This window comes from Apodemus sylvaticus, chromosome 13 (genome assembly GCF_947179515.1).
Source record: "Apodemus sylvaticus chromosome 13, mApoSyl1.1, whole genome shotgun sequence".
In the NCBI taxonomy this organism is placed as follows: Eukaryota; Metazoa; Chordata; class Mammalia; order Rodentia; family Muridae; genus Apodemus; species Apodemus sylvaticus.
This window is the reverse complement of record NC_067484.1, coordinates 95446580-95468658: the sequence shown is the minus strand read 5'-3', so window position 1 is coordinate 95468658 and position 22079 is coordinate 95446580. Positions and strand designations below refer to the sequence as shown.

Genomic DNA, 22079 nt, shown 5'->3' with positions numbered 1-22079 from the left:
ACTTTTAAATAAAAGTTGTCTTTTACCAGCTCAAACAGACTAAGAAGGAAATCATCTTTAATTGATCTGTACACCCTACACAATCCATACAAATGTCTTTATGGAACTCTGTATTGCTTATAAGGTTTGTATATTGCAAAATGAAACAGAGGGCAGCCCTGACAGGATTCACCCTCAGGGATGCTGAGATACTGAGACCTGCTGTTTCAACTACCTGCCTAATCCAAACAACTGAATGGAAGCTGTTTCTTCTAAAAACTGAACATTTTCAAAATAGTCTTGGTCCAGCCTTTCAGACTGTTCCAACTGGGACTTTATTTAAGCCTACACTTTCTCAACATACAAAGATTAGAGAACAAAAACTACACTAGCTTTCTTAAAACTAACCATTTTTCTAAATTTCTTGGACCCCTAAAAAAAGAAATCTTCCTTTTTGATAGAAATGTGTATATTTTGATGTAGAATTCAAGTTATATTTTGTTACATTGGTACAGAATTTTGTTCACTGATGCAGGTTTTTCATTGGTATATTATTTTTGTATGTTGATAAAAAATTTACACTTAACTTTGTTACGATATAATATATGTATGTTTCAATTCTTAGATAGGCATTGTACCTATGCACCTCATTTAATGGGACTATACAAGGTTTAGTACCATTCCTTTTAATAGCTGCCATTACAAACTGTTTAGGATACTTAAGTGATGCAATTTAACAATCACTCAAACTCACGGCCTTGTCAGATACTAGTCTAGATTACCACAAAAATATATGCCCTGGGTTGTACACATAATAGGTAGCTGGAGACAGGCAATATCTGCTTGTTCAGATATGTGATGAATAAATAGATGGTATTCAAAACCTCAGAGACTCACAGAATTTGGCTTTAAAGGTGTTTTCTGTTAATTTAAGTTTTTTTGACAATGAGACATGTCAGCTCCTGGCAGCACCACATAAGACCTAGAAGATGAGTATAGAAATGCCTCCATATGGAGTTGCTTCAACTGTGGCAGGCTGGCCACTGGGCAAGGAAATGCTCTTAACTTTATCTATAGACAGAATGCTGCTGCCCACAAAGGAAAAACAGATACAGCGACTGTTGATCAACTGCCAAACTCTGCAAACACAGGATAAAAGCAAGTTCTTCATAATTCCTGCTTCACAAAAGTTCTGTCAGATATTCTGGGCCAGAAGGCTGAAGATAGATGCTCCAATGTTGTAATGAATATTGGGGACTGTCCCGGCAGTCAGCTGTCTCTGTCATTTCTATGATTTTTGGAAGCTGCATCCTTGTGCTTCCTGCATACTCAGGAAGTATTTATTTCCTTCTCAGGCCTTTTGATAATCTTATAGTCATTTAGGATTTAAGATATTCTAGGTCTAAGAAGTTATTTTTAGGATGGTAAGACAAGTCAGGATAAAAACTGATTTAGATACAGAATCTTAAATTCATTGAGATAGAATAAATAATAGAATACTTTCTCAAGAATTGCCAAATATGACCCAGGTGTGGTGGCACACGTCTGTAATCCCAGCACTTGGGAGGCAGAGGCAGGCGGATTTCTGAGTTCGAGGCCAGCCTGGAACAGAGTGAGTTCTAGGACAGCCAGGGCTACACAGAGAAACACTGGGGGGGGGAGGGGGGGGGGAGGGGGGGGAGGAGAAGAATTGCCAAATAAGAACAGACTGGACTTTATATATCTCTTACATAATGACTTTCATAATAATTTCATAATTGTTCCTAGACTGTGTTTATTATTATTATTATTATTATTATTATTATTATTATTATTATTATTATTATTATAAGAGAACGAACCTTTTTATGTAGACAAAAAAAGGGGGGGATTGTTGGTTTGGTCTGTTGCTATGTATTTTAATGCTGAATTCTAGTCTAGTCCAATGAGTGAATTCTCATGTTTACAAGCTTTTATTATGCAAACCTTGTTCCTTGATTTAAAACAACTGGTTACATAAAATTGGCTACAGCCAATACTGCAGGAACTAGAGGTAGGTGGGTATAGAAAAGAGAAGGGAGTGAGGAGAGATCAGGTGGAGAAGGCGAAAGAACAAGAGGAGATGATGAAGCCACCATGGGGGAAAGATGGACCATGAGCACATGGCCAGAAGAAACAGCAAGTATCTGGGGTACACTGCTGGGGAGGCAGCCAAGTCAGCTTAGAAAAAAGTAGATTAGGGGTGACCCCCAATAACTGTAAAAACCAAATAAAATAACCACAGTCTGAGTCTTGTTTATTTGTAAACTAGTCGGGGATCAGCTGAAATCGGCTGTACTACACAAAGTGGCATAATGAAAATCCCTCATCACAAATACACTTCACTTACCTCTCTAGCAGAATCATCCTCTATGGCTTCTAGTTTCTGTTGCAGGACTCTCATCATTTGTATCCAGCATTCATTAGCATCCTGTAATGTAAAATGAGACAGGGTTTAAATCTATAAAACTATTTCAAACTATTGTTTCCTTAGGGAAGGAAGATATTTTCTTCTTTAAAATTATTCAAGCAGATCTGGGTATGATGATGCACACCTACAATCCTACACTTGGGAAGAAGAGGTAGGACTGCCACAAAATCAAGACTGTCTGATCTACATATAATCTCAGGCCAGTTGGGGATACACAGCAAAACCCTGGCTCAAAACAAACACCACTGTTACCTGGACACAGCAGTGCACATCTTACTCTCAGCACTCAGAAGGCACAAGGCAGGAAGGTGGCCATCAGTTGAAACCAAACAAAGTTACATACATCTAAGTTGGAGACCAGCAAGACTCTATCTCAACAGGTAAAGTAAACCACCTGCTGCCAAACATAATAACCTGAGTTTGATCCTTGAAATCCACATGATAGAAAGGGAAAACTGATCCCTGACCCCAGAACACTGTCCTTTAACCTCCATATATATACAGTGCTACACATATCCCAAGCCCACACATATATACACATTTCACACAAAATGAATAGAAATGTAATTCCAATTTTTCCAAAAATTTTAAACATTAATCTGTGTGTTCCTGAGTGTATGGAGCCACAAAAACCTTAGATTCCTGGAACTGGAGTTGAGAGCCACCTGATTTGAGTACTGAGAACCAAACCTGGATCCTCTGAAGAGCAGACAGCACTCTCCACCACTGGGCCATACCTTCAGTCCCTTAACTGTTATTCAGTAATCCACAAAAACGTAACTACTTTAATCAAACTGGTATACGATTTTTCAAAAAGTAAAAAATTTCAGAAGATCTGTCTACAGATTTTGTGTTCCTAATTGCACTACACTATTGCAGATATTTTAAACTATTAGTGAATAGAAAAGGTCCTGGTAGTGAATACACACACTTAGGAACACAAATTTACATGTAAGGGCTGGAGCCAGAGAAAGGATGGAAGCTGAAAATGTGGGGAAGGAGCTACCATCACATAAATGACAATCAGGGACAAGACCAAAACGCTACAAAGAGAGGGTTTTCATAATTTAAGCAAGAGAGAGGAACCAGAGGCTGAAGAAAGATAAGCAAGACAGAAAATAAGTGATTAAAAAAAAGAGGCATCAAAGGGATTTAGAAGGAGGCAGGAAATCACTCATAGTGGTTATCTTATTGGTACCAAACAAGACCCAATTTCTAATTATAACTTTTTGCTTCATGTATGTACACATGCGTATGATACATATGTGAGTGCCAGAGGAGAGCACAACAGTATGTTTTCCTGGAGCTGTAGTTAAGAGTAGTTGTGTGCTAGGCAGTGGTGGTGCACGCCTGTAATCCCAGCACTCTGGGAGGCAGAGGCAGGTGGATTTCTGAGTTGAGGCCAGCCTGGTCTACAGAGTGAGAGTTCCAGGACAGCCAGGGTTACACAGAGAAACCCTGTCTCGAAAAAAAAACCAAAACCAATCTCCCCCCCCCCCCCAAAAAAACAAGAGTAGTTGTGAGCTACCCAATGAGTGCTAGGAACGGAGCGTGGGTCTTATGGAAGAGCAACAAATGCTCACAAATTTAAAAAAGGGGGGGGGGGCTCGGGCATCTCCAACCCCAAATCTCACTTATTTTTAATTTATCTATTTAGGGATGGAGGAGTAGAAATAAAACCCAGAGCTTCATTTATGCTAAAGAAGTGCCTAATCATTTAGCTGTGCCCCTCCTATTTGAATGTTTAAAAAGACACTTGGGCCTGTGACAAAATATACAGGGAATAAAAACAACATCATGATGACCAGCTAAGATTAGACACTCTAGACAAGAGATACTAATATGAACAAGAGCATACTGATACCCGCGTCTCCAAATATACTCCAATTATACTCAGTAGTGCAGAAAATCTTGGATTACAGAGACAATTAAGTAGGGAAAATCCTTGCTGTCTAAGCCTAAGGACCTGAGTTTATGTGCCCAGAACCCATATCAAAGTCAGACCTATAGCTTGAGCATTTGTAATCCCAGTGCTACCAGTAGAGAGAATCCTCAAAAGCCTGTATGCCAGCTAGCCTAGAGTACACAGTGGAAAAACAAGAGTGGATGTATTAAGTTGGAAAGCAAGGACCAACACCAGAGGTTGTTCTCTGACCATCACATACATACTGTAACATGTGTGCACTCACATTTTACACATAAATACTCAAAGATAATGTGAATTTTTACAAGATGAGACACCTGTCCCTTTTACCTGCTGAAGATACTGCCCTTGTTCGCCCTTCTCTGCAAACTGTGGAAAAGCCATGTGCAGAAACTGCAGCAGAATAATAGGTGGGATACTAGAAGAAGTTTTATCCATGGAATCAAATAAATCTCTAAGAGCTTAAAAAGAAAACATACATGGGTTAAGAAAGACAGTAACGCATTGAATACATGGTTGTTTTGTAGTAAAGAAAATGTTCTAAGACTATACAACACTATGAATACTGATGAACACACTTGAAATGGGTGACTTGTATGTTACTTACATTTCAATAAAACTTCTGAGGAAAAATAGTACAGATATAAAACCTTATCTAATCCAATTAATTATGAGATGACTCATTTTTAGTCAGGCATGGTGGTATGCACCCATAATCCTCCATTTTCTTAAGAGGCTGTGGCAATAAGGTCTTGAATTTAAGACCAACTTGAACTACATGGTGACATCCTGTCTCAATAATAAAACAACCTGGGGCTATTAATTTATTACAATATCAGGGGGCTGGAGAGATGGCTCATTGGTAAGAGCACTGACTGCTCTTCCAGAGGACCCAAATTTAATCCTTAGCACCCACATGGCAGCTCACAACTGTCCATAACTGTAGTTCCAGAGGATCTAAAACCCTCACACCAATGCATATTAAAATTAAATAAATTATTACAATGTCAGATTTTTCTCACATAGTAAAGAAGCACATGATTTCTAACCTTTAAAGAATACCAAATGGCTGAGTAATAGGAAGCACCCTTAACTTGCATGAGCCCGTAGGTTCAATTCTTAGCACCACAAAAATAGTAATTTAGATTTATTTTTATACTTATTACTTCCTTATTAACACCAAGTTTTGTTTTATAGCAATCACATCAATATTACTAAGTCTTATTTCTATTGCCCTCTAAATGTTATTCCCAGAGATTTATTAGAACCTGCAAACAAAATTACAACACAAAAAATTCAAAGGTGGGGACTGGGGAGATGACCCAGTCAATAAAGTAGATACCCTGAAAGCATGGGAGCCTGAATTCAACTCCCAGAACCACATAAAAGCTAGAGACAGTGGTACACACTTGTTATTGCAAGACTAGGGAGGTGGTAATAGGCGCATCCCTGGGTTTGAGGACCACACATTTGCCTAAGTTCCAGGCTAATAAAAGGCCTTGTCTCAAACAAAAATAAAGATGGCTCCTGAAGAGTAACACCTGAGTTCGAGTCCTGGCTCGACACACACAAATGCACAACACACAAAAATATACCTGCAACAACACATTAATGGACACTATACAAAGAAAAAAATACAAAGCATTATTTTACTTTCTTTTTTTCAAGACAGGGTTTCTCTTGTAGCCCTGTCTGTCCTGGAACTCTCTGTGTAGACCAGGCTGGCCTCGAACTCAGAGATCCATCTGCCTGTTCTTCTCAAAGCCTGGAACTAACCATGTATACCACCACAACCTGGCTATTTTACTTCTTTTAAGGGCAAGAAGTGTCTGTTGATATTCCAGGTTAGCCTTGGCCTTGTAATCTTCCTGCCTCAGTCTCCTAAGTATTGGGATTATAAGCATGCCTGGCTCCACTTCATTAGTTTATTTTTCAAGAAAAAAAATATACCACTGGTTTATAATCTGAATACAGTCCAAGCTACTTAATGAAAAGGCAAAGATACTCCAATATGAATAAAGTGACATACAATAAAAAGAAAGAAAGAAATTTGTTGCTATTTGTTTGACCATTTGTTTTGAGACAGGGTCTCTTTATGTAGCCCTAGCTATACTCAGGCTCACAGAGATCTACCTGCCTCTGACTCCTAAAGACTTGTAGCACCACTACCACCACCACCATCTTTATTTATATATAGCTATTAAATAAAAAAGGTACTATGGCTTTACCTGAAAAGATGGTTTAAGAGGTAAAGGGGCCTGTTGCCTAGTCTAAAAAAAATGGTAGTTCAATTCCCCCAGAACCCACACAATCCATGGAGAGAATCAACTCAGTAAAGTCCCTCTGACCTCTACATGCACACACATATAAAATAACTTTTACTAAATATTACAGCCCCTCAGTATACATACTGACCTGCAGTAATATACTGTGCTGAAGCCATTTCCCCTGAAGCTCTCAAGGCACCTGCATACCTAGGAAAATTAAATATAACATAATTGAATTCATCCTGAAATTAAAATGAGAAGAAATTAGTTAAAAGAACTTATTAGGATACCCTTGAATTCAAATTTCTCAAAGTATTTTTTCCCTTTTGGTCTCAAAATGGACCTTAAATGGCTCCAATGTATATAAAAAATAAAAATAAATTACAAGTTTAAAAGCCACACACTTAGATTCTGCACTAATTTCCTCTATAATACTGCTTAGAGCAAAAGCCATATATCTACTTTCAGCATTAACTTGTCTAACATAAATTAAGTCATTGCCAGCTTAAGATCCTAGTAGAGTTTCTACTTACACTTCCAACTTTATGAAACTCAGTTAATTTACAACAGCACAGAACATGAAGCATCCAAAGGGGGGGGGGGGGATCCCAACCATGGTCATTTCTCACCCATGACCTCACTGTAAAGAATCTCAATCTCCATTCATGACAAAGTCACTATGGTAAAACATGATTTTCCTAACATATCCACAAGAGTAACTAATATAAGAGACCAACCAGAGCCGGGCAGTGGTGCAAGCCTTTAATCCCAGCACTTGGGAGGCAGAAGCAGGTGGATTTCTGAGTTCAAGGCCAGCCTGGTCTACAGAGTGAGTTCCAGGACAGCCAGGGCTATACAGAGAAAAACCTGTTGGGGGGGGGGGGGGGGGAGACAACCAGAACTACAAGTATGATCAACCTTTATGAACAACTTTAGGTTGAGTAAAAGCTAAACCAAAAAAGAAAGCCTACATGACCTATTTGCATTCCAGGACTGCAAAGTAACATGAAAGCCTAAGACATAAGACACTGGAGGTATCTGGAGGGAATGAGGATTATTAACCGTAGAAAAAGCAAGAACTTCTGGATATGAAATGTTCTAGTCTGACAGGAAACTAGATTACTATGGAGAGCCTTATTGGGGTGCCATGACACCTGGCAGGAACTTGACATCGACCAATGTAAAGTTCCTCTCCCAGCATTTGAGTGGGAACTCCTAGGTGGAGGGCTCAGATCAAGGTGAAGCCCATTGTTCTTCAAGGACCTGCAGTTTCCTGAGAAACACTAGCCACCTGCAGAGCAACTAAACTGGTTCTGAGAAGCTTCCAGCATTTGGGGGAAGGGTTTCCCCTGCTTATATATTTGGTTCTTCATTAAACTTTGAGACCTTGAATAGCAGGTGTTATTATCTTGGTCTCCCATCACTTTTTGCCACCTTCTCATACATCCCCAGCTTCCCTTCCAGGTAACCCGTTCCATGTAACTTTGGGCAGTTACAGATTACAGAGCATTCACATCTCTAAAAACCAATCAAATCCAAGAAGGAAAAAAAAAATCAAATCAAACATGATTGGCATATATCGCTATAGACATAAAATATGTCTCAATTTAAAAACATAAAAATAATTTGCTTACATAAATTGGATGAAAAAGGGTATTAAACTGACACCAACTCAAGGGCTCTGCTTTCCTATCATCGCTTCTAACTTTCAAAACTATAGTGATAAAACTTTTTTTTTTAAACTAATAGGACCAAATGGAGGCAGGGGACAGGGAACATCTTTAAGAATATTGCAGATTCTTAAAAGAAATCAGTGAAAGACCAATGTACAAAACGGAGTAAAGCACTATTTGAAAAGGTAATAATGAATAAGTACTGAACCAGTTAGTGACAGACTAACCAGATTGTGGTACAATGAAGTCTGTCCCAAACAATAACACCTAATTTTTTTTGAAGTAAAATCCAGATAAAAACACAGAAAATTTGAAAAGCTGATCTAAACATTTTGGGCTGGAGAGCTGGCTCAGCAGTTTAGAGGTCCTCTTGCAAAGGACCCAGGTTAAATTTCCAGCACCCACATGATAGCTCAAAACCATCTCTAATTCCAGTTCCAGTCCCTGGAATCCCAGGGATATGCTATGCCTTTTACTGGCCTCCTAGGAAATCAGGAACACCTGTGATGCAAATATACTCACAAGGCAAAACACTCAATACACATAAAACACTACTTTAAAAACTGTATCTGAAAAGTTCTAATTTAGTCAAACTAAAAGTGCCTAATTGATCACCATAGATTCAAAAAATAAGCTTAGATTCTAAGAAAATTTTTTTAGAAAACTAATGGAAAATATAAAAACTACTAACAGAAAAGAATACCAACTACTCTCAGGCCAGAAAATCATAAGAAACCTTAGAGAAGTAACTATTAACCACTGAAGAAACTTAATTTTGACCTAGAATATTTGCACCAATAAACCCATGTTTTAAAGAATTACAGAAAGCTTACTATTCTTTGTATCAGGCCATGTTATTAAACAAGAATAACAATAAAAAAGTACTAAAGAGGGCTAGAGAGCTGACTGAATAGTTAAGAGCATTGTCTATACTTCCAGAAGGCCTAAGTTCAATCCCCAGCAACTACATGGTGGCTCACAAATATCTATGGTAGATCTAATGCTCTCTTCTGGTGTGCAGGTGTACAGGCAAATAGAACATTCATACATAAATCTTTCTAAAGAAAAGAAAAAGCACTAAAGAATAAAATAACCAGCCGGGCGGTGGTGGCGCATGCCTGTAATCCCAGCACTCTGGGAGGTAGAGGCAGGTGGATTTCTGAGTTCGAGGGCAGCATGGTCTACAGAGTGAGTTCCAGGACAGCCAGGGCTACACAGAGAAACTCTGTCTCGGAAAAACCAAATCCAAAAAAACAAAAAAACAAAACAAAACAAACAAACAAAAAAAGAATAAAATAACCACATGTATCAAGAACTGAGTAATTCTGCCAGGCAATGGTGGCACAAGCCTTTAATCCTAGCACTTGGGAGGCAGAGACAGAAATATTTCTGAGTTTGAGGCCAGCCTGGTCTACAGAGTGAGTTCCAGGACAGCCAGGACTACACAGAGAAACCCTGTCTCGAAAAACAAAACAAACAAACAAACAAACAAAAAAAAAAAACTGAGCAATTTTAATGTATGTATTCTCCTTAAAATCTTTCAATAAAGGCTCCCAATTGCCATTATATAAATTATAAATTATTATTATTATCATCATCATTATTATTATCATCATTATTATTATCATCATTATTATTATTAGCATGTGCAAGTGCCACAACTAAGGACAACTATCACGAATCAGTTCTCTCCCGTCCCACCATAGGAACCTGATACTGAACTTAAGGCATGCAGCAAGCATCTTTATCAACTGGTACCGGTGGGTCCCCTATGGCATTTTTTAAGGATTCATTAATTTGTTGTGCATTAAGTATTTTGTCTCCATATATGTATGTACACCACATGCATATGTGTCTGGTGCCTATAGAAAGCAGAAGAATGTCAGATCCTCTGGAACTAGTTACAGAGAGACATGTTGCCATGCTATGAGTTGCCATGAGGGTGCTTGGAAATAAATTCAGATCTTCTATAAGAGCAGTTATGTGCTCTTAATTATTTAGCCATCTAAGCCCTGATTTTTAACTTAACACTCATTGAGAAGAGATTTACAGACTAATTCATAGGTTCTCAAAGCATATGACTTTTATTCACTTGTATGATGGTATATAAAAACAAAGTTTCCATTCTTTAAAACTACCATTCAACTAGCATAGTTAAATGTACAGGTTAAGAGAAGAAAATTAAAAGTCCAGATATAAATTACTGTTAACAAAGCTCCTAAGACAACTGAATGAAGAACTACAATTAACTGCAAACACTGGCAAGTACTGCTGGAAGAACTACATTATCTATATGAAAAAAAGATGGAATAAGATATAGACATCCTACTATACCTACAAACTAACTAATGGGTCACATGCATCAAGAAAAATTCCTCTTCCCTATAAAGGAAATGTGGCCAAGCATTGTAGATCACATCTTTAATCCCAGTAGAGGTTGGGGTAGATAGATTTCTATAAATTCAACACCAGCCAGGTCTACATAGTGAGTTCCAGGAAAGCCAGAGACCCTGTCTCAAACAAAAAGCATAGTGTGTGATGTTATATTACAGAGTTAATTTCTAACATGACACCAAAAAGTATGAAATAAAATAAGAAAATTAAACTACATTAAAAAAATTTTTTTAAATTTACTCCATGTGTGCTTATGTGTTGCAGTGCACATGTAAGGATTAAAGGACTTTCAGGAGTTCATCCTCTCCACTTTGTTGAGGCCGGTCTTAGAGCATAATATAGCTAGCTAGCTTATAAGCTTCCAAGTTAGTGATTTGCCTGTCTTTCTGCTTCCCATTTAGCCACAGAAAGTGCTGCATGCCACTATATCTTGCAAATTACATAGGTTCCAGGGACCATACTCAGGTCAACCATATTCACCCACTGGGCCATCTCCCAGCTCCTACATTAAAAATAACTTTTAATGTGCTGTATACATACTAGTCACAAAAGTAAACAACTCAGAATATAGGGAAAGTACTTGCAAATTAGTCGATACGTCAATTTAGAATATTTTTAAAACCATAACTGAATTTCTTTAAAGGGGCAAATAATTCAAAAACAGACCAAGGATTTAAAGACATTTTCTAAACATGTACAAATGTCCAATAGGCAACTGAAAAGATGCTCATCATCATCAGACATTAGAAACATAAGCAAGTATCAATCAGTCACACCACTTCACACCTGCAGAGGATGGCTGCAATCTAAGTCAAACTGTAACAAGTACTGAACAAAGATGGAGAAATTAGAACCCTCTTCCACTACCAGTAAAATGTAAAATACTGCAGCCTCTTTAGAAGAAATTTTATGAGTTTCTCAAAATCTTAGTTATCCAATGACTAAGCAATCCACTCCTCTGTACATAAACAAGAGAAATAAAAGCAAACTGTCTCAACTTTTGTACGTTAATGCATGCAGTAGTTTGACTTAGAAATGTGTTTGAACACAGGCATGCATTTGGAAACAGTCCCCAGTTCATGGGGCTATTTAGGGGAAATTATAGAACTTGCTGGAGTAAGTATGTCATTTGGAGTGACTTTAAGAGTTGTACCACTTCCTGTTTTCTATCTCTGCTTCCTGTTCCTGCAGCCATGCCTCTTTACTGCCATACCTTTCCCATGATTAAAAACATTATGAGTCTGGAACTGTATGTAAGCCAAAATATACCTGTTGGTACCCTGCATGCCTCATAGCCAGCAGGTAAGCAAGATGAAGAATAAGGTGACGTGGTCAGCACCACTTTAGCAAGTGCTGGGCCAAAACTTCTAGAGTGTGACCTTAGGGTTTATTTTTCTTCCATATTTAAGCACAGTAAAACTTTGGAAAAAGTTTTCCACGTGCAATTATCACAACAAAGCTTTAGGCATTGCTTTATCAAAACTCCCCTAGCAAAGTAGCAAAATACCTGTGACCTTTACAATAAGAATGAGTTGTATTGGGGCTGGAGAGATGGCTCAGTGGGTAAGAGCACTGACTGTTCTTCCAAAAGGTCATGAGTTCAAATCCTAGCACCCACATGGTGGCTCGCAACCATCCAAAAAGAGAAAAGACATCTGATGCTTTCTTCTGGTGTCTGAAGACAGTTACAGTGTACTCACATATAATAAATAAATAAATCTTAAAAAAAAAAAGATTTATAAAAAAAAAAGAATGAGTTGTATTGACTAATAAATAGTACTTAGGGGAAGGACATAAGAAGGATTTGTAATAAACATAAGGACAGAGACTATTGACGGAGGATACAAAGCACTGAGAAACTAAGCTCAGGATAAGGACTAAACAATGCTCAGGATATGGGATCAATTCAAGAAGGCTGGCTCCATAGAACAGCAAAAAGATCACAAGATTAGACAACATCCACTCCAGTCTTCCTAGTAACCAGGCATCAGTGATTTTCTTCCTTTGAAGAAAATAGGCCCTAGTGTTCAACAAATCTGGTTCTTCCAATGCTTTCTTCTCCTACATAAATCCTTTCTTTTTTTAAGCTGCTAACTTAGTCATGGTATTTTATCACAGCATTAGGAAATTAACACAATGTCCATACCAGCACTATTCATGACAAAGAGTGAACACAATCCAAATGCCTATCAACAGAATGATTAAGTAAAATTTTAAATGTGTATACCTAGAAATAGTAACAGAGTAATACATGTTCTTCATGAATAAACCTTTGAAACTATTATGGAGAAAGAATAAAACCAACTGGAAGACCACAAATGGGCAAATGTTTAAAACAGAAAGTAAATGAACTGCTGAAGATAGGTGGAAAAAATAAAAGTGATTACAGTGAGCACACCCTTTCTTTTGACATCACATGTAGATCAGGTAGATCAGAAACACTAAGTTATGCACTACCATGCCTGGTCACATTTCCTTTCTTAGAAGAGAGGAGAGTTTCAAAACTTAGTGTGGTAACAGTTGTACAATTCTGTGAATAAAAACTATGAGTGCATTAAGAGTGGCCTGGTATAGAAATGAGTGTCTCAAAGAAGTTTCCATGAAGGACAGCCATACCATTCATCCAAGAGTGAACCACCTTTGCCCAGTTTTTTTGTTTTGTTTGGGGGTGGGGGGTTGTTTGGTTGCTGGCCTCAAACTCACAGAGATTCACCTGACTCTGCCTGGAATTAAAGGTGTGCAGCCGCTACTGCCTAGCTTTAAACAAAATCTTTTCAGTCTTACCTTTTAAGGGCATCTTTGAGTTCAGGCACAGAGCGAATACATTGAACTGTAGCATTCATGTAACAAGTGTTACCAAGGTTTGTCAATCCACATGGCAATTCCATCTGATAAAAGGGGATGGAGTAAGATAAACACATTTATAAAATGATATCACAAGCTTTAATTAAGTTCACCCTCTGAGTCAGGAATCATTTAGCTCTATTAACTAATACTCTAGCTTCACACTAAAACACAGTCTCATTTCCCCCAACAGAAAAATTTTACTTGCATCATGTTGGCAAGAATTCTGTCGTAATTATTGTCTAGAAAATAAGAGGATAAGCCTATCAATTCACCTGGCAAAGAAACAGATAACAAAACAGGTAGAAAGACTTAAAAACAAGAACACAAAAACAAACATACAAATGAGCTGGGCTTGGTAGTGCATGCCTGCAATCTCAATAGTCAGAAGAAAGGAGTATCACCAATTCAATATTGTCTAGGTAACACAGTGAGTCTCAGTCTCAAAAGATTCCCCCCCCCTCACTTCCAAAAAAAATGTATATAATAGATGTTTATTTGCTTTAATTTGACATGTCTTGGCCATTTTGTATATTGATTTTACATTTACTTTGGAATAGAGGCAAGGCAAACTTGGTGGGAAAGCACTTGCTTTAGCATGCCCTTATTTTGATCCTCAGAACCATTTAAAAAAAAATGACAATAAACTGTATTTAACATGGAAGTTTTTAAGAATTTAAATATCCTATCATTTAAACTTCCCTTTAATCTTTTCTTATAAGTAGTAAATATCTCAATTGAATATTCCCTATATATACTTACTATATATCAATTTATATCTGTATATTTATGTGTCTATTTTATAACACTTTCATCTGTAAAATAATTTGTTTCGGGGGGGTTGTGTTTTAAGATTTATTTATTTTATGTATATGAGTACACTGTAGCTGTCTTCAGACACCAGAAGAGGTCATCGGATCCCATTACAGACGGTTGTGAGCCACCAGGTAGTTGCTGGGAATTAAACTCAGGACCTCTGGTAGAGCAGTCAATGCTCTCAACCACTGAGTCATCGCTCCAGCCCAAATAAAGTTTTTTAATATCTCATAGCTTTGAAGTATAAAAGCATAAGCCCTGAATTAGAAATTTCCTACATAATGCTAAATGTAAATTAAAATCACTAAAATTACTTCTAGATTAAGAAAAGCAACAATAAAAGTATACAATATCCTCCTGAGTTTTGATGACCTGACTATAGGACAAATTTAAGCTAGTTTCAAAAATATTAAAATTCTACTTTTTATATTACTAACATTGCTACATCAATGTTAATAATTAGAACCTTTAGATACTACTTTCTGGAAGACATCTTAATAACTGTCCTTCAAAAAGTAGTGACCCAACATAAAATCTGGTACATCTTACAGCAGTTGCTAACTGTTCTTCTGTCATGTCTTCTACGAAGACAGTTTTAGCAGAGGGTTCTTCTGGAAGAGCATCTGCTGACCCCATCATTAGTACAGTCATTCCCTGTTACAAAAGAAATAAATTCATGAAAATACTTAAAAGCTGACAATGTTATGCTCAATAAAGGAAATCTCAAAAGCACTCATACTACAGCATGACTCTACTAGCTGAAAAAAGGGAAAATCTACACAAAACAGATGCTTGGCAACCTAGCCCTCATAGTAGTTGAAGGAAGTGACTGTGTTTCTTTAGAAAGGTAAGTAGTATCTCTAAGCTGGGCACCATACCTTAATCCCAGCACCTGAGAGGTCACAACACTGAGTTCTAGTCCAATCTGACCATAGCAAGTTCCAGGACATCTATGGTAATATAGTGAGATCCTGCCTCAAACAACAACAAACCAATGACTGATTCAACTTAAGGCCCAAACTCCATGACAGGGAACCCACACCTGACATGCTTGGATGGCCAAAACCAGAGGCTGAATTGCCCAGAAACCTAGGATAGAACCAAACTCAAATGACCAAAAAAAAAAAAAAAAAAAAAGAAAGAAAGAAAGAAAAAGGAAAAAAGAAAAAGAAAAAAAAGAAAAAGTAAAGGTCAGTGAAATGATTACTAATGATATATTCTGCTATATATATGGTGCCTAGACCAACTGTCATCAGAGAGGCTTCCTCCAGCAACTGATGCAGAGTTGCACAGATACATACAAAGACCCACAGTCAAACATTAGGCAAAACTCAGAATACCCCGTAAAAAAAGGTGGAGAAAGGATTATAAGAGCCAGAGGAGTCAGGGACACCACAAGAATATAGCCCACAGAATCAACTAAGCAGGGCTTATTGGGCTTACAGGGGCTACAGAGACTGAGGCGACTATCAAGAAGTTTGAATGGGTCTGAGATAAGTCCTTTGCACATATATTATGGCTGTGTAGCTTGGTGTTCTTGTGGGACTCCCAACAGTGGGAGTGGGGGTGTCTCAGATTCTTTTGCCTGCTCTTGGGACCCTTTTCCTCTTACTAGGTTACCTCACCTAGCCTAGTATGTGGTTAGTGTTATGCTGTTTTGGTTGATATTCCTAAGGTCTGCTCTTTTCTGAAGGGAAACAGAGAAGGAGTGGATCTGGGGAAGAGGGGAGGCGGGGGAAAGAGCTGAAAGGAGTAGAGGGGAAACTGTGGTCAGGATTAAACAACAAAACCACTCCCCCCTCCTCCACACACCTATCCTAGAACTTGAGAGATAGAAGGATCTGCAAATCCATGGGCATAAGACATCTTTACAAGTCATCCTATAGGACTGGGGAAACATTAACTCAATAGTACTTGCCATGCAAGCAAGGATATGAGTTCCAATAGACACAACTCATAAAACATGACATGCTAGCATACATCTCTAATGCCAGTGCTCCTAGGCAAGAAAGGAACCACATACAGGAAAATCCCCAGAAGAGCAGGGGCCAACTCTCCTGGCTTACACAGCAGCAAAGAGAACTCTATTTCAAACACAGTGGAAGACAAGGACTGATGCTCAATGTTCTCTCTCCCTCCCTTAAAAATATCCTCACTGAAAACTAATGTAAGAAAAAAAGTTACAAATCTCTTAAGGAAATTAAAAATAATCACACAGAAGGAAAATCTCGGTCCAAAAGAACTCACTGGTAAATTAGTTCATATATGTAAAGAACATCTACTCTTTAACATAAATTATTTCATATATATAAAGAACATCTAATCTTTAACTCATCAAGAAAGAAGAAATACTTCTCCAATTCTCTTAACGAGCATTCTATTGTCAGCATAATTCTGACAATAAAATTTAAAATGTAATAAAAATATAGACTAACCAGGTGTGGTGGCACAGGCCTCTAATCCCAGCACCAGAAGGCAAAGGCAAAATCAGTTCAAGGTCATCCATCCTCCACTACAGAGTTCAAGGCCAACCAGAGTCGCAATATAAGTAACTAAATCAATATAGGAATGAAGGCTAATAAGTCTCACGATCATACATGCAAACATCCTAATTAGAACCCGGGCTGGAGAGATAGCTCAATGGTTAAGAGCACTGAGTGCTCTTCCAGAAGTCCTAAGTTCAATTCCCAGCAACCACATGGTGGTTTACAACCATCTGTAATGAGATCCGATGCACTCTTTTGGTGTGTCTGAAAACAGCGACAGTGTACTCATATACATTAAGTAAATAAATCTTTTTTAAAATTTTTAAAAAATAAAAAAAATAGAACCCAGTGATTAAGGAGTGAAATGTTTCTTAAACAGTCACAGTACTCTTGATACTGTCTATGAACCTTATGATTCTATGAACCCTAAGATTCTTTCAGAATCATAAACTCACAAATACTATCACAAATAAATCTCATCTCTGAATACACCTGATACTCTGTATTATAATGAAAAGGCCATAAACTGTTACATTCCACTGAGTGATGCTAGTTCTCAAGGTAATCAGTCTTGAAAATGTTGAGTAAGAAATTGGGCTAGGTACTTTTCCAAATTTTTTATTTATTTATGATTTTTAAGTGTGTGTGTGTGTGTGTGTGTACACAACACTAATGGCCAGAGGACAATTTGCCGAGGTCAGTTTTCTCCTTCTACCATATGGGTTCCAGGGACTGAACTCAGGTCCCCCAGGCTTAGCTGCAAGCACCCTTACCCACAAAGTCAATTGCCAACTCACTTTGTAATTACTTTTACATGAATGAATAATACTTTTAAATAACTCAGTTTTAACATCTCAATATGATAAATATCAATGGATAAAGCCCAGATACAAGATCCCCTTGCATTTTTTTTCTTTGACATGGAATCTTATTATATAGCCCTGGCTGACCTGGACCTCCCAGAGATCAACCTATTTCTGCCTCCAGAGTGCTGGGATTAAAGCAATGTATACCATACCCACCAGATACACACTTTTCATTTTTTGAAGCTGAAGCAAGACTGCCTGATCCCAGGAGTTCAAAACTAGCCTAGGCAACATACAGAAATATCAGGTGGTAGGGGTTGAGAATCAATGAGAGCACACTTGGCGTGCACCTCCTCAGTGTTAAAGAGCTTGCCTAGCATGCACTAGACCCGAAGTTCCATCCCCAGTACCAAGGACAGAGGATGGGTGATAGGTAACAATGAAACTGAAAAAAATAAATCAGATGATCATTTTAACAAGAAACAGAAAAAGGACTTAACAACACTTAATAGTCGTTGATAATTTTAACTGTAGTGATACGAGATAAAATCTCCATTCTTTCTATTTTCTATTCAGTAGTATACTAGAAATTCTATCAAGAATTCAAGGAAAAAAACAAAACAGAAGTTATGTGTTTTAGCAATTATATCTCAATAAAAGTCACAGTAACTAAAAGGGGAGGAACAAACTTATTATTTGAAGATACTATTCCTCCTGTATATGCAAAGACAATCTCCAAAAACGTTACTGGAATAAGTGAATTACAATCACAAAATAAGAATAAAAATAGAAAAAAAATCAATTATATTTTTATATCCTAGCCATAAACATTGAGAAATAATTTTTAAAAATATTGCTCCTGCTGCAACAGAACACTAAATTCTGAGACTCTAATAAAAGCCAGGCAAGGTCTCTATACTGAAACACAACTCTGTTGTACCAAATTAAAGATCTAAACAAAACAGGAAGCATACCATACTCTAAGATGTAGAAGATATAGTACTCAAAGTAGGTTCATCCTCTCCAAATTGGTCTAAACACCTATGTATTTTCAAACAAATTTAACATGTGGAAACTGACTTCTTCTAAAATCATAATTGAATACAAAAATATTTTTGAAAAGAGAAAATATAGATAACTCACAGTACATTGTTTCATACATATTTGTCTTTGTTATCAAGACCACATACCAATATAACTAATCAGCTAGATCAATGAGACAAGAGCTCATAGACCTGCAATTTATTTTCAAGAAAGACTAAAATAATCAGTTAGAAGAGGAGGAAGAGGAGGAAGGAGGAAGAGAAGGAGGAAAAAGGAAGAGGAGGAGGAAGGAGAAGGAGGAGAAGGAGGAGAAGGAGGAGAAGGAGGGAGAAGGAGGAAGAAGGAGGAGGAGGGGGAATAAGAGAAGGAGAAGGAAGGAGAGGAGGAGGGAGAAGCGGGGAAGAAGAGGAGGAGGAGGAGGAAGGAGGAAGAGGAAGAAGAGGAGGAGGAGGAAGAAGAGGAGGAGGAAGAAGAAAAATTATAAATAACTGTTGCTGAACTGGAAATACACATTTTATAAGGGACCTTGAGATTTATTTTGGTAAGATAACTGGCTCACTTCACTGTAATGAGTGTTCTTAATACTTACATTTTTCATTTTGATGTTTCCCCAGTCATCATCCTATTTCAAAGACAAACAAAAATGTTTAACCATCTCTACACAATTTTAAATTTGAAGCTATCTCAAAATAAAATTTACATGCCTGCCCCAAAACTAGAAATTCAGTCCAAACCTGCTTGACTTGAACATCTCATTTTTATGCCCTTTAACTTATACCTCTTTGATGCGCTGTTCCCTTAGTTTTAAAATATAAATATACAATTCAAATTTAATGAAAAATCATAAAATCTGGTATAGAAGATATATGCAGTAAATGTTAATTATTATTAGTCAGTTTTGTTTGGTTAGTATTTTCTACATTATTCCAAAGTATCCCATTAGAACACAGCCCAGCACAAACTAGTTATCCAAGTCCCTGAAGGCCAAAGGTTCATAGAATTTGAAAAGGAAACAAGTTTTCATTAACATCTGTATCTATACCCAACCATTAGGGCAGGCAGTCTTTATCCTTAAAGTTAACTACTGTTCTTCAGAATGTCACATCAAGCAGGACAAAAAATATTTTTCAGCTATCCTTATATGGTATTATGAACAATACAAAAACAAAAGCAAAAAAAAAACCCTCTTAGTTCTTATGGCCCTCCATCAAGGACTACTAAGCTTGAACTCTTACTATAGAGTTTGTATGATCATTCCAAAGGAGAAAATGGGTTTTCTCCTTTTAAATAAACATTTTTCCTTCCAGCTGTAGATAAGAATTAGATAAGCAATTACTCTCTATTTTTTCTTTCTATTTTTAAAAATTTTATGTGCAGTAGTGGTTTTGCCTTCAGATATATGCCTATGTGAGGATTCCCTGGAATTACAGATCAGGGTTAGGTAAGCTGCCAGGTGGGTGCTGAAAATTGAACCCAGGACATCTGGAAAAACAGTCAGTGTTCTTAACCACTGAGCATCTCTCCAGCCCCTAACAGCAATTACTATTATAAGAAAAAAACTCTTCTTTAAAATATAGACTGTGAGAAAAGGTAAAAATAATGTATAAAATAGGTCCCATTATGAACCTTTGGCCTTCAGGGACTTGGATAACTAGAACCAGAGCTTTTGATGAAGATGTTAACCTAAATTTCAACATTCAAATACTTATCCACAAAAGTACATTCTATGGCGTTAAAAAAAAAATTATTCCTACTGTTGAATTTTTATTATCCTATAGTTCATGTGTGTGGGTGTTTTGCATGCCCTGGGAAACCGGAAGGGGCTTAAATTATAGACAGTAGTGGGTCTTCAGGCAGGTGCTGGGACTCCAACCTGAATCCTCTGTTAAGTGAAACAAGTGCTAACTACTGAACCATCTCTCTAACCCCTGGTTGTATACTTATAACAGATAAACTTTTCTATCCCTGTATATAAAATTACTAAAGATATACCAATCCACTTTATACTAGCCCAAACAAAAATAAAATTAACATCTTCATATCAAAAAATTCAAGCATTACAGATGATGTTACAGACTATAACATGCTATAGTCATGACCACTGGAGGCATCTACTGAATAAAATTTTAATGACACTTTGTAATGCTGTATTTTGAAACAGACATGATGCTCCTCACCTACACAGCATCACTATAACAGTTTAAATGGGAGGCAGAAGCAGGCAGATTTGAGAGCCAGCCTGATCTACCAAGAAGATTCAGACCAGTCAGGGCTACATCATGAGACCATCCCTCCAATAACCACAGTCTCTAACATTCATTCTGTTAAGCAACATTTATGACATTTTACATCAGTTTTACCTTCAGGGTTCCTCCTTTCACCATAACTTTTTGTCTGGCTGGCTGCACTCCAGTCAATGCAAAAAGCTGGGCCTTGAACACCATTGGAGGTTCATCAGTATTCAATTCTACACCTTCAAATTTCTCCTTTCCCCATTTTACTGTAACTATAAACAAAAACATAATTATTTTTCACTTACATACTTTTCAAATTTATAGACCTCAAATTTAGAAATTCATTAGGACACACCTTTGTAAGGTGAAAAATATGCCAGGTCCTACCACCTGGGAGGCAGAGGTAAGCTACTTCTGTGAGTTTTTTTTTTTTTTTTTTGGGGGGGGGGGGGGATGTGGTTTTTTTTCAAGACAGGTTTTGTATACTTGAGTACCTCTTGCTTGGGAAACAACCTTTTACTTCTCTCATGCCCCCCCCCCCACACACACACACAGGGTTTCTCTGTATAGTCCTGGCTGTCCTGGAAGTCACTCTGTAGACCAGGCTGGCCTTCCAGGCTGGAAGAACTCAGCAATCTGCCTGCCTCTGCCTCCCAAGTGCTGGGATTAAAGGTGTGCACCACCACTACCCGACTCCTTTTGTGAGTTCTAAGCCAGCCAAGACAACACAGAGAGACCCTGTCTCAATTTTGCCCCTACCCACCAAAGTCAAAATATGTCCTTTGTTATTTCATTGCCAATGAGTAATATACATGCAATGGTTCCAAAACAAACTTTACTAGAACTAACTCAGTTCCCATTATCTAAATACAAGTGTGTTCAAAGTACAGCTCAGTGGTACAGCATCTGCCTAATTCCCAGTGCTGCAGGATAAGAGGGGAGGGAAGGCAGGACAAAAGGAAAAGGAAGGGAAGAGGAAGGAAGAGCAGTGGAGACTGACTTGAGAAGTGACCAACCAACTAATGTCATAAACTTAGTTAATAAATATTCAAGAATTCTACATCATCCTCCAACAATCTCTGTAAACTAAGGTAAACACACAGAATTATTTCCCACCTGGCCTTCGTGATGTGGTTAGCCTTAAAGCAGTGGTTCTCAACCTT

At 37.6% G+C, this 22079-nt stretch overlaps 1 protein-coding gene across 2 annotated transcripts in view; it reads right to left on the bottom strand.

Moving 5' to 3' along the window:
* Nucleotides 1-21204, bottom strand: part of Usp14 (ubiquitin specific peptidase 14) — a 38698-nt gene extending 17494 nt beyond the window's left edge. The window contains exons 1-7 of one of the 2 annotated variants that reach the window (XM_052156096.1): nt 21043-21204; nt 19272-19304; nt 14896-15000; nt 13471-13574; nt 6768-6826; nt 4683-4813; nt 2348-2428 (exon numbers count right to left, since the gene is read on the bottom strand). In XM_052156096.1, coding sequence (XP_052012056.1) covers nt 2348-2428; nt 4683-4813; nt 6768-6826; nt 13471-13574; nt 14896-15000; nt 19272-19304; nt 21043-21204 — 675 coding nt within the window. The remainder of the gene's footprint in view (nt 1-2347; nt 2429-4682; nt 4814-6767; nt 6827-13470; nt 13575-14895; nt 15001-19271; nt 19305-21042) is intronic. The other variant, XM_052156097.1, reaches the window with a different exon arrangement.
* Between the last annotated feature and the right edge of the window lie 875 nt (nt 21205-22079).